Genomic DNA, 18,855 nt, shown 5'->3' with positions numbered 1-18,855 from the left:
CCAGCGCCGGGAGCTCCTGCGTCCTCCTCTCTTCCTGGGCTCCCGTTTGAGGAGGAATGTTATTGTTTAAAGAGACCTTATTGAACTATTTCCTGCTCATTGTCACCTTTCCTTGGCTCTCCCCGCGGAGGTTCTCACCGAAAGGTAATAAACCACCCGGCTCCCCACACTGCCGGGCGCGGCTGGGCCGGGGCCCGGCGGGAGGCGCACCCCAAGCCGCTCTCCCGGGAGCACCTGGCCAGCCACTCCCCGCTCCCACCTTCCACCGAAGCAGAGTCCGGCCCACAGAAGCCACGCGAACGCCCGGGTCACACTGAGTGCACGCGCAAACTCGCCATCAAACTCCTGCTTTTACATAGGAAGTAGGAAAAGTTCCCACAAGGGCTCGTTCCGAGGTTGCTTTCTGAGTATTTCCTCTGTGGGCGCGGAGCCCAGCCTCCCGCAGAGACTCCGGGCGCGGGGCGCCCCCTCCCACACCCGCGGAGGCGCGGGAACCCGGGGCGCCGGGGTGGCCTGGGCCACGGGCCTGGCGGTCCGCAGAGTCACCTGCAGCGCCGCGCGCCCCGGGACGCGGCGGGACGGGACTCCGCTGGGGGAGCGCCCAGCCTGCGGAGGACCGGACCTGGCGACCCCGAGAGGCCGACAGGGCGCCCTTCCGCGGGTGGGTGCGCGGGTGGGGGCTCCGGCCGGGCGCAGGTGAGCCCGCGGTGCGGTCCGGGGCGGCCCGCGAGCCAGAGCCGGGCAGCCCCTCCGGGACGCGCAGGCCGCGGCGAGCTCGGGCGCCCGGCTCCTCCACCCCCCGCGCCCGCGGCCCGCCCCGCCGCTTTGATGGAGGTGCAAACATTTGGGGGAGGGCGGAGGTGTCGGGGCTGGGCCGGGGCGCGCCGGGCCCGGCCCGGGATTTGCATGAAACAGGCGCGGGAGCCCATTGTGGGCCCCCGGGCGCCCCAGCCCGCCGGCCGGGTCTGAAGTGGCCGCGCGCGGCCAATGGGCAGCTGGCCCCGCACTTCAAAGGCCGCGCGGCCCAATCCGCCGGCCCCCTCCGCGGCCGCCGCCGCTCTATTTATGGGAGGGGACGCGGTTTCTCTCCCCAGAGACCTACTCCAGCCGTGCCTCGCGGGAGTTCAAGTGGAATAACCTCTCCCCCCACCCCTCTCCCCGCCCCCTCCCCCCCAGATCGCCGTCCGCGCCCTCCTCCGCGGCCAGTGCTGGGGGCCCCGCGCCGGCAGACTGGGGTGAAGGTGGCTCTGCGGTAGCGAGTCGGGGCTCCGGGGGGCGGTGGGGAGGGGGCGGGCGGGAGGATGAGCTCCCCCGGCGCCGAGAGCGCGGGGAAGAGCCTGCAGTACCGAGTGGACCACCTGCTGAGCGCCGTGGAGAGCGAGCTGCAGGCGGGCAGCGAGAAGGGCGACCCCACGGAGCGCGAGCTACGCGTGGGCCTGGAGGACAGCGAGCTGTGGCTGCGCTTCAAGGAGCTCACCAACGAGATGATCGTGACCAAGAACGGCAGGTAGGCGCGCCCGGAGCTCGACTTGTGCGCAGCGCTCTGGGGGGGCCTGGAGGAAAGTCTCCCGCGGTCCCACGGAGTTCTCCCAGCGGGGGTCTTCTTGCTCCTTTCTGCTCGCCTGGGGACGGAGCCCCGTGTCCCCTGATGGTCACTCTCTGGGTTTTCTGTGCTCAAGTTTGGGAGAAGTCTCGGGGACCCAGTCCTTCCCTAGCGGAAACCCGAGGAGGAGGCCCTGGGAGACTGTGGAGACTTGGTGGGGAGGGTCCTGGGAAGGGGAGGCTGGAGGGCTTCTCTTTGCCCCAAAATGACATGCTTGTGTCCTAGGCTGTGCCTTGGGTGTAAGGACTCAGATCCGGGGTCCCCCTGCTGCATCCCCTCCCCTTGCAGGAGGATGTTCCCCGTCCTGAAGGTGAACGTGTCCGGCCTGGACCCCAACGCCATGTACTCGTTCTTGCTGGACTTCGTGGCGGCGGACAACCACCGCTGGAAGTACGTCAACGGAGAGTGGGTCCCAGGGGGCAAGCCCGAGCCCCAGGCGCCCAGCTGCGTCTACATCCACCCGGACTCGCCCAACTTCGGAGCCCACTGGATGAAGGCGCCCGTCTCCTTTAGCAAAGTCAAGCTCACCAACAAGCTCAACGGAGGGGGTCAGGTAGGTGTGCAGCTGCCCTCTGGGGCGGTGGGGCTGCTCTTTCAGAGGTGACATCTGTCCGGGAGAAACTGCCACAGACTTCTCAGTGAAGCCTTCGGTGTTGTTTATAATCAACTGATGACGGTGACACCAAGGTCCTGAGCCCCAGGAAGGGTGCAGAGCTTCACCTTTGGAGACTCAGCAGGTCTCAGACTTTGGGCAAACTTTTGCATTCAAGCCTTCAGCTTCCCTAGAGTTAGAGAAAATATCAGCCTCTATCCTAAAGAATCGCTTTCATGCTAAATATGTGCCATCGTGTTCACTGCCTGGTCTGAACAGCCTTGTAAATTTGTCCTCTTCTAAGAGTGTCTTTACTGGGGGGTTTTTACTGGGAGACCCCATGTTCGAGCAAGGAGCCAACAAGCTCAGGCTTTTAAAGGTGTCTATAACCATCCTGGAAGCATTACAACATTATTATACCAGGTCAAAGGATTTCACGATGGGCATTCATTGCCTTTAATGGTGTGTAGCATCTCACATTCCTTTTCTTAAACCGGTCGTGGGAAGCAGCACCTGATGGGAAACCCACCAGCCTCAACAGTAAAGACACTTTCTCGTGAGCTACACTATTTTCTGCACCTTGGATGTATTTTTCTCTACAATAGCTGGACAAATGGATGTTTTGTTATCTGAAGGTCTCGTTTGTGTGCCTCTCTCAGATCATGCTGAACTCCTTACACAAGTATGAGCCTCGGATCCACATAGTGAGAGTTGGGGGCGCACAGCGCATGATCACCAGCCACTGCTTCCCAGAGACCCAGTTCATAGCAGTGACTGCTTATCAGAACGAGGAGGTGAGCGGCAGGGTGGGCATCTGGGAGATGTTCTCTTGGAGGTCACAAAGAATGCAGACATCCTATGTGTTGGTATTCCTTAGATTGATAAGTTATGGCTTTTCAAATAATCTACTACAACCATAAAAATCGGGACAGAGGGGAGTAAAGTTTAAAAATAGTGCTTGTTCAAGCATTTTTTCCTTTAATGCTCCGTAAAAGTGTCTTAAACTAGAACCAACTACTAAATGCTCCAAGTGAAAATAACAAAATATTTAGGTTAAGTACTATGAGAATTTCTTGAGAACAAAATAAGTGAAAGAGGAAATCTTTGCAAATCTTTCTGAAGTGGGTGGGGCAACCCTCCAAAGCTGTTCAATATGAAGGGTCAGCTAGATACAAAATACCCTTCAGTGCCTGTAAATCTCTAAGTCTGACCCCAAAGTACAGACATTTTGTGATTAGCTGGTTGTCAGTGTTGAGCACCAACTGGAAGGAGCAAATCACCATTTCCTAAGCGGATCCAGGTTATGTTTTGAGCGATGTTTATTTGGTGTGTGCAGACAGGCTGTTGTCAGCAGCTGGTTCAAGTCACTGTGAGTTCCACTCTGAAAAGCAGCATTTAAAAACTTCCATAAATGTACTATTCTTTGTGAAATATTACAATGACTCAGCCATCTCAGGCCCAAATAGAAAAATAGACCTGGAAAGAAGTCGGCTTATGTTTGAATATTTAAAGGGGGGTGCTGATGTTTCTCAATTTCTCGGGATGAAATTATAATCCTCTGGTTGATGGACAATGCCCCAGTAAATGTGATTTCTTGTTTTTCAGATCACGGCTCTTAAAATTAAATACAATCCATTTGCAAAAGCTTTCCTTGATGCAAAGGAAAGGTGAGAGAATTCTAACTCTACCCTTTGGGCAAAGACATATGCAGAAAGAGGAAATGTTGCTGCAAATACTGTTTTCTGAATGTTCTCCTTTTTTGACACCTCAATACACTTTTTTGACAGAAGTGATCACAAAGATATGATGGAAGAGCCTGGAGACAGCCAGCAATCTGGGTACTCCCAATGTACGGTTTGTTGCACTCTGTCCCCGTGTCCCTGGCTTCGGGGACTAGGCTTCTGAGAGCCAGAGCTGGGGATGTGGCTGACAGCGCATTTCTGAGTGTGGCTGGGGAGCAGACCGCCTATGTGTACGAGGCACATGAGCCCGTGATGTTGGAGCAATGTCATTACTGGTCTTCAGCTTCTGCTCTACCTGGGGGTTGGGGATGCTCATGGGGCACTTGGGACTCTTGTCAGGGAAGTCAGGGGAGAATTTCCCTGGGGGAGGGGGGGCTCTTTTGTTTGGCTCTGAGGCAGCTCTGACAGTGTCTGGGTGGGATTGTTGAGATCCTGGTTGGGGGTTAGACTCTGCTCTGTTGGGCAAGTGGAGAAGCCAGCTGGGGATAGCCACTTGGAGATGGTGTCTGTCTTTGTCAACGATGGCAGACTGAAGGACCACCTGTGGAAGGATGCGTATGTGCAGATGCGGTTCTCCCCTCAGCCCATCGTGGTTCTGGAAGTGGCCCAGCAACTCAGGCTGGTGTGGTGGGCATGGTGGCTTGTAGGATGGGGAAAGTGCACTAATTCCAGCTTCCTGTCAGAGTCCAATGAACCAGAACAAAGTGGCGCAGGTCTGTGGAGTAGGAGTAGCCTCTCTTAGGAGGCAAAGTTTTGTGTAGCTCTCCTCTCTATGCAGGGAAGGGGCTTGGAATTTAACTGACATGGTTGGGAGAGAAAAGTTAGTGCTTGCTGCCACTTTCTGAGACTGTGGGGCCCAGCGTGGCACATTCTGCTGACACTCGTTTTCTCTTCTATTTCTTCGTTGATCATCTTCTGGGCTAATTGAACAAACAGCTCTCCCAAGTGGCTCTTGGGCTGCGCTCACTTGGGCAAGTGATGGGGGAGGGTGAGCAGGCTTTGTGGGCACACCCAGACCTTTCCCTCATCCACATACTGTCTGAAGCGTTGTTAGTAGTTTGGAAACTATAGCCAGAGTAGTTGTCCTCGTAGAAGTTGCTTTTCTGAATTAAAAACAACAACAACAAACTTCAAAGCAGGGGATGGAGAAGAGATGGGAGTGTGAGAGGCGCGCAGGGTAGTGTCAGAATGATTTTCTGACTGATATGCACGTGGGGAGAATGTGAGCCTAAAGCAGAAGAGTGGGCGGGAACTGTTACACTTCCAACAAGGACTCGCTCCTTGTGCTGTGGTGGCAGGAGCAGGTGAACGCACGGCGGGGACACCCCATGCATGACTCGCCCCGTGGGTCTCCAGCGCGTGTGGCTCTGAATTTCATCTCTCTATGTGTTTTCTTGCCCAGCAGTTAGGGCTTGGAAGCTGATGGGCCTGGGAAGATTCTGGGGGGTTTGAAGAAGCAGCAGGTGTTGGCTGAGGCTGGGGCCCCCCACTTCTTCTCAGGTGCCCTGTGGCCTCTCATGGGGAGTTGATGCTCAGATGCCTTAAGACTTGGACTGGGGACTCGGTGTAAGACACCACGGATCCTCACTTCATCGGGGACCCTCAGAAAGAGACACACGATTCCTGGTCTCAGCCCTCCTGCCCTTTAGATAATGGAGGTAATGAAACACCAGTTACTCAGCATTCTTTTCTCACAGCAGGGGGTTGGCTCATCCCTGGAACCAGCACCCTGTGTCCACCTGCCACCCCCCACCCTCAGTTCGGAGGCCCCCTCTCACTTCCCTCCACGCACGGCTGTGAAAGGTACCCCGCCCTGAGGAACCACCGTCCATCCCCCTATCCCAGCCCTTACGCACATCGGAATAATTCTCCAAGTAAGTTCTAAGTCCAAGTAGGCCTGGGGTTTGGGGATGGATGGAAGACCACTGGTGGAACGGCATCTGTAGGATGGATTCCAGAGATCAGAGGAAGAGCACACACCCAAGCCAGTCCTTTCTTCATGCCCATGCTATTGCTGCTGGCCCAGCCAGCAAGACGTCCAGACAGCGGGCTGGTGGGCTCAATGTACTGTTACTCCTGGAGCTTTTTCTCTCCAGAACCGTGGGTCTATCTCTAAGGGCCCAGGTTTGGATATTTTATGAATTTCTCTAAAGCGATGATGTTGAGTCAGTCAGGTAGAAGGATTACTGGCTTACCTAGACCCACACATGATTTCCAGCGATTCTCCCAGGATCCACTAACTATGCTGCTCCAGGTGTGGTGCCTGGAACAGCAACAGCCTCACCTGGAAGCCGGCCCTGGCGTACTGTGTCGGCAGGCTCCCCAGTGATCCTAACGGGAGCTTACAGGCTGCCGACCCAGGGCTAGACCATTAAGATCCCTTTACCTAACTTCCTCTGACACCACCTGTGCCCAGACTTAATTTTGTCTGGCTTTAAAAGGAGGAACATAGCTAATGAACACCATAAAACAATTAAGCAGTTAAAGCTGATTTGAAATGAAAGGAGCTTATTTGGTAAAGACATAGTTATTGGGTCTTGGTCAACCAGTGGCTAGACTCAGAGGCTCATATTTTAGTTTTGCCTGGAGTGATGGTTTCTAAAGTCTTTCATCTCTTATGAAATAATATTTTGGGAAAAGGCAGGTTAAAGTTGTATTTATTTTTATTTTTAAAGATAATTAATCCCCAATCAAGTGATCATAGGATACCATTGATCTGAAGATAAAGAAAAAGCTTGGGTTTACTGGAATATATTTTCAAAATATATACACTTGGCCATAAATATTTGCCTTTGGTGACCAATTAAATAGGCCAATGGATAGTCTTTTTTTTAAGATTTTTTATTTATTCATTTGAGAGAGAGAGAGAGAGAGTACAAGTGAGGGGGGAGGGGTAGAGGGAGAAGCAGACTCCATGCTGAGCAGGGAGCCCGACAAGGGGCTCAATCCCAGGATGCTGAGATCATGACCTGAGTCAAGATAGCCATGGATAGTCTGGATAGGCACCCTGGATAGTCTTCTGTTTCATATTCCATACCCATTTTGTTGGGTAGTGCCAGTGTTGGATAGTGCCAGTGGATGCTAATATTTCACTGCATTCTGTTATTCTTGTAAGACCCCCCACTAATGACACTTTCTTATACCCCATAGCCTATTCTGACAATCCATCTGCATGTTTGTCCATGCTCCAATCCCATGACAGTTGGCCCAGCCTTGGGACGCCTGCCCACACCAGCATGCTCCCCATGAGCCACAGTGCCGGCCCACCCACCGGCTCTAGGTAACGTATGTCTGGACACGATGCGTGCTCTCTTGGGACTGTGAGGGTGACTCATGCCATTTTCATCCATTGGCTTTTATTCTGTTCTTCACGTGTGGGTGGCTGGGCTGTTACTGTAGTTCTACCGCTAACCCGGGGATCCCAGGTTACAGGATTACAGTGTGTTACTGTTCTAGTCTGTCTTTTGGGAGGACCAGTGGCCCCCTCGGGGTGGCATGGATGAGGCTGGGTTGTAACAGTGAGAAGCCAGGGTCCCCATCCTGGCTCTGGCACATACTAGTTCCTGTATAGGACAAGTCTCTTAAACTTGCTAAGCCTCATTTCTACAAGAAAAAAGATGCTGTATAACCCCATCCTCAGCTTGTCTTTACAGAGTTGCTGGGGACAGCAGGTGAAATTTGAAGAAATGTTTCTAGAACCATTTTTTCACAAGAGCTGTTAAATTAAAAAATATTTTATGTATTTACTCATGATATATGAATATATAAATATATATACACACACAGAGAAAGAGAGAGAGAGAGAGAGAGAGAGAGAGAGAGAGAGAGAGAGAGAGGCAGAGATACAGGCAGAGGGAGAAGTAGGCTCCATGTGGGACTTGATCCCAGGTCTCTAGGATCACAACCTGGGCTGAAGGCAGGTGCTAAACCACTGAGCCACCCAGGCTGCCCAAGAGCTGTTAAATTGAGGGAAAAATGTGTTCGCATTTTTTGTGGATACAGGATCAAAGTCCTTCACATATATGCTGGTAACTAGTAAAGAACAAGGAATATTTTATTATTAGCTTGAAAATAATATATAGGGAGATTGGCTTAAAAATCTAGCTGGTAAATGTATTGTGGTTTTTCATAGGATTTTATAAAAAACTAAGACAAAGCTGAAAGTCATCTCTCATTTTTTACTGAGGAAATAAGCTCAGAGATACTAAATCATTTAGCAGGTTGTTGACTCGCAGCAGAGGGAGTCTGTAGACAAGTTATCTTGACTATGAGAGCATTGCAATTTATTGTATATAGAATACCAAAATATGCCTGAGATCTTAATTCGTTTATCTAGGAAACAATTACTTTATAACAGAATCTAATTGTCTACTTTAAAAAAATAAAGCAAACAACGCACAAAGCAGCTGACCAATCAAGGGCCGGAAGGTGGCTTAGAAATCTGTACATAAATGGACTAAACTGCAGGTTGCAAACTGTTGGTGGTGGAGACCCCATAGCCCCATGGCGGTCGCCTTCGGAACAGGCATCTCAGAGCTGTTTTTTTCTCTGTGCAAAATGGGGACAATAAACTATTTCATTCAACTTAGGCTTGTTTTCGAGATCAGATACATCTGAAATACAAGACAGGGCTTGGCGAACAATACAGCACAATATGGAGTAAAAGATACTCGTTTATAGAAAGTCATTTTCTCAAAGCAATTTTGGCATGGTTGGATGCTGTTTAATCTGTGTTGCTCGAAGGACCTAATATCCCTTGCCTGCTTCCTTGGGAAACAGGCCCAAAACTGGGGCAGGTCAGGGTACCCCGACCCAGCCAGTAAAGGGCAGCACTGGGCTCTGTGTCGGGGTCTAGCTCTGGCCGCTCTTCTGCACTGCATCGAGCTGTCATGCACAGGACAGAGTGCAGAGGACCAGGCCTATTTCTATTTTGAGCATCTTTTTTTTTTCCTTTTTGTTTTCTCTTTCTTTTTCTCCTTTCTTTCTTTCTTTCTTTCTTTCTTTCTTTCTTTCTTTCTTTCTTTCTTTCTTTCTTTCTTTCTTTCTTTCTTCTTTCTTTCTTTCTTTCTTTCTTTCTTTCTTTTTCTTTCTTTTTCTTTCTTTCTTAGATTTTATTTGTTTATTCATGAGCTCACCATTCATGAGTGGTTTAGCACCTGCCTTCAGCCCAGGGTGTGATCCTAGAGACCGGGGATCAAGTCCCACATCAGGCTCCCTGCATGGAGCCTGCTTCTCCCTCTGCCTGTATCTCTGCCTCTGTCTCTCTCTCTCTCTCTCATGAATGAAACAAACATTCATTTGTTTATTCTCTGTGTTTATTCTCACATAGAGAGAGGCAGAGACAGAGGCAGAGGGAGAAGCAGGCTCCCTGCAGGGAGCCCAATATGGGACTGGATCCCAGGACCCCGGGATCACGACCCGAGCCAAAGGCAGGCACTCAACCACTGAGCCACCCAGGCGTCCTTTGAGCACCTTTCATACCTTAGTGTTCCTGGAGGGTGCTGTTTCCAAGGCAAGAACCCCAGCAGCTGGGTGGGACATGCTAATTAACACACACCTAAGCGTGTCCTGAGAAACATCCGACTCAGGGTATCTAAGGATTTGGGATCCAAACGTGGAGCCTGGAGTCGCTGGCAGAAAGAGCTGCTGGGGCTCTGGCAGGAGCTGTGTATATGTGCACAACCTTTGCAGTCAGTGTCCCATCATTCAGTTTCCTGCTGATGGACAGGACAGTGACTTCCAGGCGCGGAGATGGTGCCTTAGTAGCAGAGCAAAGGGCCTGTCTGGAAGACGCCCTCTAGGGCAGTGATCAGCAGGAGGACGCCTCGGTGCTTGGGTTTCGAGCCCCTCTCCAGGTCACTGATGGCCTGAGTGTCTCCGGTTTTGTTCCCTTTCAGCCAATACCCCAGCCTGTGGTCCGTGAGCAATGGCACCATCACGCCGGGAGCGCAGCAGGCCGGGATGTCCAACGGGCTGGGAGCGCAGTTCTTCCGGGGCTCCTCTGCGCACGGGGCGCCTCTCGGCCACACAGTCCCGGCTCCCTCGGCCTCCGGATCCCCGCTGTACGAGGGGGCCCCCACGGCCACAGACGTTCCCGACAGCCAGTACGACGCCTCGGCCCAAGCCCGCCTCATCGCCTCGTGGACGCCCGTGTCGCCGCCTTCCATGTAGCCGAGGCCTGTGTTGTCCAAGACGCAGGACTTCTGGGTGTCTGGCTCAGTGGCCATGAGTGTGGATTTGATTGACCTCCCAGGTACAGAGTGGCAGCTCACGGGTCAAGGGAAGGAAATAGGCTTTGTCACCCTCCCTTTAAAATAAGACGAGGGACACCTGTTCTGCTGTTCCTCAAGAGTGCTGTGCACACCATCATCAGCATCATCATCAGCAGCAGCAGCAGCGGCAGCACTGGGGACGCTTCCTGTGCAGGTGAATTCCGCCTAGAAGCAATGCAGTTCATCAAACTTACCACGATTTACGATAAAAATTATTTGCTAGGGTCCAGAAACTTTTTGTTCGTTTCTTATGCAGCACATAGATGACTCGGTGCATCAGAATCTGTAAACTCCACCAATCCTTGAACCAAAAAAAAAAAAAAAAAAAAAAAAAAAAGCACACTGGATTCTCTTTCTTGTTGTTTTGGAGTATTTTCCAGGCCCCTTATGGCAGGTGTCACAGTTGGAGCTGCGCTATGAATCATCATATCATAGCCGAGGACAGCAGATTGTAGTTGAAATGCAGATTTTCCTGTTCTGTCCCCTAGAATGTTCGTTCTGAGCATAGATAGGTAATCTCTTGTATTGTTAAACGTATGACTGTTTATATTTTTCTTTTAAGTAGCCAAAGACAATCAGCAGGAAACATTTTCTGCACAATAAAGGCAATATCCAAATTTGGTTGGTCTAGTTATTATTCAGACTCCTCTTTTTTGGGGTGAGATTTTGTGATAGCTGGTGCAAAGACCTTGTCCCATAGGCCTTTGCACCAATCTGCTGTGAACCTTGGTGCTTTATCCAGTGAGCTGCAGAACTGGAAGTGAAATCTGCATGTATTTACTCAATGCTGATTACCACAAAAATGCAAATAATGATAAATGATTTTTAAGAGTTTTGGGTAGTCAACACTGAATCGTGGATAATGACAGCACAGAACAGGAAAGATTAACATGCGACGTATACCCAATTCAAACAATTCAAGCAAAAGCACATAAAATGAATTGACAAAAAGTTACAGCTTATATGTTTGGACAAGATGGTATTTATAAATGTATTTCCTGTTTGTATTCCCACCAGAGAACCAGAATGCTGCTTGTTCTTGACTGGAACAATTTCTCCATCTAGTGGCTGAATCCTTATTTTGATGCTACTAGTTCCAGTTTTATTTTCAGAACCTCTGCTTGCTAAGAGTTACAGATGGCCAGTCCATTGGAGCTCGGCCGGTAAAGCGGAATTATGGATACACATGGTGTTATGGATCTTAGAGGTTAAGAGAAATAAGGCTTTGAAACTTTCCCAAAGGAGGAGAACAAGTAGTTTTAGAAGTCAGCACTGCTAACTTTTTAGTTACCTTAGTGAATTCATTATTATCATTGCCAGGGGCTCGGTCCAGTGCTCGGACGTCTTAGAGGCCATATACTCTATCCATTTGCCTTACTGAGTGTGAACCTAGAACTCAGTGGAAAGGACTGAATGTTTAGAGTACTTGCACCTTCTGTCCAAGTGGGACATGGTTCTCCTCAACCATTTGCCCCTTAAAAGTTTTTCTCCATGTCATAACTACTAGGTTTTATTCCTGCTCACTTGCAGACATATCCCAAATCAGAAGATTTATTGATTTTTTTGAAAAAAAAAAAAAAAAACACTGCCCGGATGGAACTAGGAAATGAAACTGTCCCTGGTTTGCACTGTGGTCTTGTCCAGCATAGGCTGCTGGAGAAGGGCTGGGCTTTGAGGTGGTAGACAGTCCCCTGGGATCCCACAGTGCTGGGAGTCCATGTCACAGAAAACTTGCCTGCCTCTGTAGCTCACTGCTCTGTGAAGGCTGGCCCCAGGGTCTTGTCCTCCTAGGGTCCACCCTGGCACCCGCCCCTTGGCAGACCTGCAAGTGTTAGTACTCTAGGACTAATCTGAGGGGATAAGAGGAGTCTGGGTGGAGGGTTCTTGAGGACATATTCCTGGAGGGCATGGCCAGGGAACATGGCCCTGCCCCATGCTCCGGGCTGCAGGGAGACTGAGTCACACAGCCCTTTCTGCAGGGTCTTGGACTCTGGCTAGAGAAACTGATTTTACATGTAGAAGATAGACAGTCTTGACACGTTTGAGTTTCTAAAGACAACCCAGAGTTCAAATCCAGGGAATTAATATTTAAGTAAACCAAACAGTGTTTTTCTGGTTAGGCAGTAAGGCAGCAGTAGCCGTGTAGTGCAAAGAACCTGCAGTTTGGTGCAAAAGACCTGGATTTGAGTGTGAATTATCCACTCCAAAAATTCAAGTTCCTTATCTGCAAAGATGGAGAAAGAAAATGCTTGCTTAACAGGGTTATTGTGAGAAATGAAAGAGGTAACGGTCTTGGAAAGTTGGTAGAAACTGTGACATGTGCTATAGCATCGTAGATAAGATGCTAAGCCAATGAAACAAATTGTTACCCAACTTTATTTATGGAACCCTTAGAATAAGGTATTGCTGCATATAAGAAATGCCTAGTCGAGATCCTAGGCCATCTATCCTAATTCAGAATGCAATGGCAAAGTCCTATGAATTATTTCTCTACTAAGATTAAGGTAGTCTCTAAATTTTTCATGAACAATAAATATATAGTCCAATTTAAAAAAAAAAGGAATTATACAATCTGAATTGAACTCCTTGTCTTTGGGGTTATGGAGAGCCGGACTCTATGTATGTATATAAGGTGAAAGTGATCTTTGAAAATTGTTCCCTGCAACTTTCAATGTATGTGGCCAGATTGTTTTATTCTTTTACCTGTTGGGGGGAAAGTCATGAGAGGTCGGGACTATTATGCCTTCAAAAATGAAAAATACTTTTCAAAATAATGTATTTAAAAGGTGAATGTGTAATGAACACTTTCCTGACCAGGAATACGGGCAAATGAATATATGATATCTGTGTAAGATTAAGATGGTGCATCCATAATCAGGTTAAAATTACAGCCAACCAGAAAACTAGAAACTCACATAAAGTTAAAGGGATCTAAACCTCCTAGTTCTATTTTTTTGGCAAATATTATATATATTTTAAATGTGTTATCCCACACTGGAGAATTACAGTGCTCTGTAATAAAGACACTATATTTGTATTATGGCAATATACCCAGAAACCTACAAGTGGTTTGTGATTAAAATCCTTTCTCCTCAGTTCCCATAGCTATAGTTTTGAGAAGAAAAGCTTATTTTTCTCATATCTAAATATGTTTATACTTCTAACTTTTTTTTCTTGTAAAAAAACAGAAAAGGCTAAATGACTACTTTTTCCTATTAAAAAATAATAATTCCTAGGATGCCTGGATGGCTCAGTTGGTTAAGTGTCCAGTTCTTGATTTTGGCTCAGGTCATGATCTCAGGGTCGTGGGATGGAGGCTCACAAGGGGCTCTGAGCTCAGCGCAGAGTGGGTCTTCTCCCTCTCTCTCTGCCCCTCCCTACCAAAATAAATTAATAAATAAATCTTTTAAAAAATCATTCCAAATTAGGAATTATAAATGAAACTTATTAGTTTTAGGTTTTAAAACATATTATGAGGGATCCCTGGGTGGCGCAGCGGTTTGGCGCCTGCCTTTGGCCCAGGCGCGATCCTGGAGACCCGGGATCGAATCCCACGTCGGGCTCTCGGTGCATGGAGCCTGCTTCTCCCTCTGCCTGTGTCTCTGCCTCTCTCTCTCTCTGTAGCTATCATAAATAAATTAAAAAAAAAACAAAACATATTATGATAAATCTATGATATCATTAGTCTGTAAAACTTTAGTATTTTATCAAATAAATTTTATATAAACATAATAACAATGAAGTGTGGGTTTATGACATGTTTGAGCAAATATATGACCAAAGAGCTTTAGAGTCAGGGGAGAAATGCAATTCTAGTGGTGTAAGGTGCCCACGCTAACCAAACGTGAGACACTGTCCCTACAGCAAGGGCCATGATGAGTGGAAGGTAATTGCCATCAATTCAAAATTGATGAAAGTAACAGTTATTTAACAGAGTCATGAAAATAACAGAGTTGTAGCTCAGATGTCAACAAAGGAGATAGAATGGAATTATAGAAAATATTCAGTTTTTTAAAAATTTATTTAAATACCATTTGCCAACATATAGTATAACACCCAGTGCTCATCATATCATGTGCCCTTTTTTTTTTAAAAAAAAGATTTTATTTATTTATTCATGAGAGATACAGAGAGAGAGAGAAGCAGAGACACAGGCAGAGGCAGAAGCAGGCTTCATGCAGGGAACCTGATGTGGGACTTGATCCCGGGACTCTAGGATCATGCCTTGGGCCAAAGGCAAGCGCTAAACTGCTGAGCCACCCAGGGACCCCCATCATGTGCCCTTCTTAATACCTATCACCCAGTTATCCCATACCCCCCACCCCCTCCTCTTCCACAACCCTCAGTTGTTTCTTTTTTTTTTTAGATTTTATTTTATTATTATTTTTAAAGTTTTTATTTATTTATTCATGAGAGACACACAGAGAGAGAAAGAGAGAGAGAGAGAGAGAGAGAGAGAGAGAGAGAGGCAGAGACACAGACAGAGGGAGAAGCAGGCTCCATGCAGGGAGCCTGATGCAGGACTCAATCCCGGTACTCCAGGATCATGCCCTGGGCAGAAGGCAGGCGCTAAACCTCAGCAACCCACGGATCCCCTAAGATTTTTTTAATTTATTCATGAGAGACACAGAGAGAGAGGCAGAGACACAGGCAGAGGGAGAAGCAGGCTCCATGCAGGGAGTCCGATGTGGGACTCGATCCCAGGACCCCGAGATCAACCCTGAGCCAAAGGCAAATACTCAACGGCTGTGCCACCCAGGTGTCCCCTTCAGTTTGTTTCTTATGATTAAGACTCTCTTATGATTTGTCTCCCTCTCTGATTTTTCCCACTGTTTCCCCCCTTCCCTTATGGTCCCTTTCACTATTTTTTATAGTCCACATATGAGTGAAACCATATGATAATTATCTTTCTCCGTTTGGCTTATCTCAGCAAAATACCCTCCAGTTCCATCCATGTCGATGTAAATGGTAGGTATTCATCCTTTCTGATGGCTGAGTAATATTCCATTGTTATATATATACTCGTACCTTCTTTATCCATGGAAATACTCAGTTTGAAGGAAAGCAGAACAAGAAGAAAAAGTAATCAAAGAGATGGGGTAATTGGAAAACAAATAGCAAGATGGTGATTTAAACTCCGCCATATTAAACAGAAAAAAAAATAAAATGGGGGGGAAAAAAAACTCCGCCATATCAATAATTAGGGTCAATGTAAATGGTCTAAACAAATCAAAGGCATAGGTTGTCAGGCATGGTAATAAAGTAAGACCTAATATGTTCCCTACAACCATCACACTTTAAATATAAAGTTTAGAAGCAAAACCATGGGAAAAGATGCCATGCTAATACCAGTCAAAACAATGCCGAAGTGTCTGTGTTAATAGTAGGTCAGCTGGCTGAAAAGCACAGAATAGTCCAGAATAGGGCAATAAGGGGAACAATGGTTTGGGAGCCGCCTCTAGGACAAAGTACCTGGGCCTTTCCAGGCATACCCTCCACCCAGAGAAGAGGGCCAGTGACACCTGCCAGTGGGTCCTTGACTGGATGCATCTCTGATTGGTCCACTTTTTAATTGAGAATATTTTTGTGATTGTCTTTTGTTTGTAGGGCATGGAGGCAGAAATCTTTTATTTCATAGGTGTTTGGTTTCAAATGTGTGGCATCCAGATGTGGTCATCAGACTGAATTTTGAGTCTAATGCTGGGATTGTTTTGTTTCCAAGAGGCAGACTGTGACAGCTGGCATTACTGGCCGGCCTAACTCTTTGCCCTTCCCTGTATCTGTGCCTTTCACCATGTGACTTTTTAGTTTCTCCCCGAAAAGGCAGAGTCTCTTTTCTCACTTTTCACACCCCCAGATTAGCCATGTGACCTACTCTGGCCAGTGGAATGTGAGCAAGAAGGACAATGTGCTCGTGGGGAGACAGGCCTTCAGCCAGTTCCTTGAGAATGTTGCTGGAGCTAAAATCTTCCATTCTGGGTCCAGAAGGTGGGCACAAGGAGCAGAGCCATCTCAGCTGATCCGCAGAGCCGTAGTGCCAAATGGAGCTTCCCTTGGATGCCCATGAACATTGTTTCACATCACTACGATTTTGTGGTGGTTTGTTATGCAGTGAAAGCAAACAGATACAGACATTGGTACTTAGAAGTGGGGTGCCACTGTAGCTAAAACCTAACACATATGAGATTAGCTTTGGAACCACTGGTGGAAGCCTGGGAAACTTTTAAGTTTGGAAATGTGGCTACCCATACTCACTAGCACAAAATGCTTGGTAAAACGGTTTACCTTCAGTAGCTGGGAAATTAGGGAAGTCACCTGGTGAGTGTACGGAAATAGGTAGGTGGTGCCTATACAGATCACTGAAAGTTTAATCTGGCCTCTTTCACTGCAAATGGTAAGACACCAAGAGTTGAGCTCAAAAAGGAACTGGCTAATTCTCCAAGCAAAACTTAGAGGGAATTTACAGGTTCCAGAACTTGCTAGGAAATAATTTGTCATGTCCAGTCTGTCTAGCTTGAGGCCAAGACCAGATAGAGAGTACTGCCAGTATCGCATGGCTGCAGGATGAAGACCAAATCAAGGATCTGAAACAACCTTTGCTAAGAATTCTGAATGGGTTAAGGGGATTCTAGAAAACCTTTCAACTGCAAAAGATCTCTTAAGATCTTAAGGACTTTATCTCACAACTGTCTGAAAAGTCCAGATAGCCATGCAGCCTGAGCATCCCATCATGTGTCGGTGACTTACCCTCGTCATAAATGTGGGGCGGCAATGACCTGTCATCACATGGAAGTGAGAGTGTCCACAATTCTCTAGGTGTGCCTCAGCTGAGCTTGTGGTGACAGGGTCTGAATGGAGGTGCCCAGAGAAAGGAGCTGGGGAACATCCCTTCACCCGAGCTCAAGAGGCATCCTGAATCCCAGCGTCATTTCCAAAGACAGTAATAGGGCACACCACAGAATAAAAGATGAAATTAATTGAGAGAGAGAGAGAGCTAGGTGAAAATTCCTGACCGAGTCTCAGACCAGCTTTTTTACTCCTCAGAGCTACATATCCAAGATTTAGTAGAGATAGTGCCAGATTCCAGACAAGGAGCAAGACAATGTTAGAAAAATGGATCTGCTTTATCCAGAACAAATTCTTCAGGGCAACTGGTTTGTCCCATTGGCTACTTGCTGGGCTGGTTGAAAAGTGCTGTGAAATTTATTCAACAGAAAACATATAACCCAAATGACGCCAGAAACTTTAATCAACAGTGGACAAAGGGAAAGAGGACAGCATTAGACTGGAGGAAGAAAAGAGGCTGCCAGGGAGTGCAGAGACAGAGACGAGGGGAAGACATATGTTTGGAGAGGATTTCAGATGGTTGGCGGGAGTGCTATGCTCGGGTCCATGTGGACAGCCACTGAGTTTGAGAGGACTTGATGGTAAATATTAGAATATTAAGAAAATGTGAAAGAAACAGCAACATCCCTATGAGAAACCTAGAAATGAAACATGACACTCTGATGGAAAGGTCTGGCTTATCTCTGAAAAGACAAAGCAGAGGGCTTAGAGAATCCCATGTGTGTAGCCAGTAAAAATGTGGTTGCCTTTGAAGGTAAGAGTCAATAGCTAATAAAAAAAGGACATGAGGTTGAAAAGTCAGAAATCTATAGACATGTTATAAGGGCCTACAGAGAATTCTTTAAAACTGAAAAAGTAAAAATATCCTCCTGAGCTATGAGAAGGTCAAGTATGGACTCCCCTGGGCTCAGGAGAATAAGTCAGATTGCAGAGCACAGAGTGTCTATCAGAATATATATCAGACTATGGGGAGCACGGAGCAGTGGCTGACCAGAGCAGAAGGCTAAGTAAGCCTCCTCCAGAGCTTGGAGAACAGATCAGACAATGCTGGACAGCTCAGGGGGACTCCGAAGATGCTTTTCCTTATACTGGGGATGAAGATGGACGATTCTCCACCTTGATGTTCAGGGTTGGAACACAAGATGAAAGCAGGTGAGCAGTACAATGTATCAGGTGATCCATAGCTGGCTGGTCACTGAGAGAGAAAGTAAATATAGAAAAAGGAAAACAGACAAAATATTTTCTAGGTAAACCCTATGAGCTATAGAAGGTAAGAGAATTTGTAACCGAGGTTTCAGCTTGGTGATAGCAATGTGAATCTAGCTCTGTTCGATGGTAGATGCTCACCTGCAAGATGAACGGAATGCTTGCACCTGAAAGTTGAATTTCCTAGTGAGTTCCATGAGCAAGTAGACCTGGCTTTGCAGGGACAGCTGAATGTGCAGGATCGTGAGTGGGAGGACAAAGAGCAGAAGCTGTGGGATGCAAATAGATAATCAAAAATGTAAAGCAAGTTTTAAAAAAGATTTTTATAAAAAATCAGATGTTTATTTTAAAAAGAGCCAGTGATTCCTGACGTGTTATTCATACTGCAGGGAAGAGCAGTTGCTGGTCAGAAATTAATACAACGGAGAGGTGACAATCATTCAGTGGCTAGGGACAAAAAACCAGTTTCGGAAAGACCTCATCATGCAGTTGTTCCAAGGAGAGGCCTTCTAACTAGAGATGGATCACCCTGCCTCTTATTATTGGGAACCCAACCAACCGACCCCTGGAGACAAGTCCAACAACTCTTTTCTA

At 47.6% G+C, this 18,855-nt stretch overlaps 1 protein-coding gene across 2 annotated transcripts; it reads left to right on the top strand.

Annotated features, from left to right (window-relative positions):
- The first annotated feature begins 1,301 nt into the window (after positions 1-1,301).
- On the top strand, positions 1,302-10,108 carry TBXT (T-box transcription factor T). 2 transcript variants are annotated; one of them, XM_055309542.1, is made up of 8 exons: positions 1,302-1,507; positions 1,892-2,156; positions 2,855-2,989; positions 3,801-3,862; positions 3,983-4,044; positions 5,638-5,811; positions 7,088-7,217; positions 9,835-10,108. In XM_055309542.1, the coding sequence occupies exons 1-8, from the start codon at positions 1,302-1,304 to the stop codon at positions 10,106-10,108; spliced, it is 1,308 nt and encodes a 435-aa protein (XP_055165517.1). The 2 variants fall into 2 exon arrangements, with proteins under 2 accessions (XP_055165517.1, XP_055165516.1); XM_055309541.1 differs by having other exon boundaries at positions 5,635-5,811.
- The last annotated feature ends 8,747 nt before the right edge of the window (positions 10,109-18,855 follow it).

This window comes from Nyctereutes procyonoides, unplaced genomic scaffold (genome assembly GCF_905146905.1).
Source record: "Nyctereutes procyonoides isolate TBG_1078 unplaced genomic scaffold, NYPRO_anot_genome, whole genome shotgun sequence".
Taxonomy (NCBI): domain Eukaryota; kingdom Metazoa; phylum Chordata; class Mammalia; order Carnivora; family Canidae; genus Nyctereutes; species Nyctereutes procyonoides.
The sequence above is the reverse complement of the archived record's forward strand: the minus strand, read 5'-3'. Positions and strand labels throughout refer to the sequence as shown.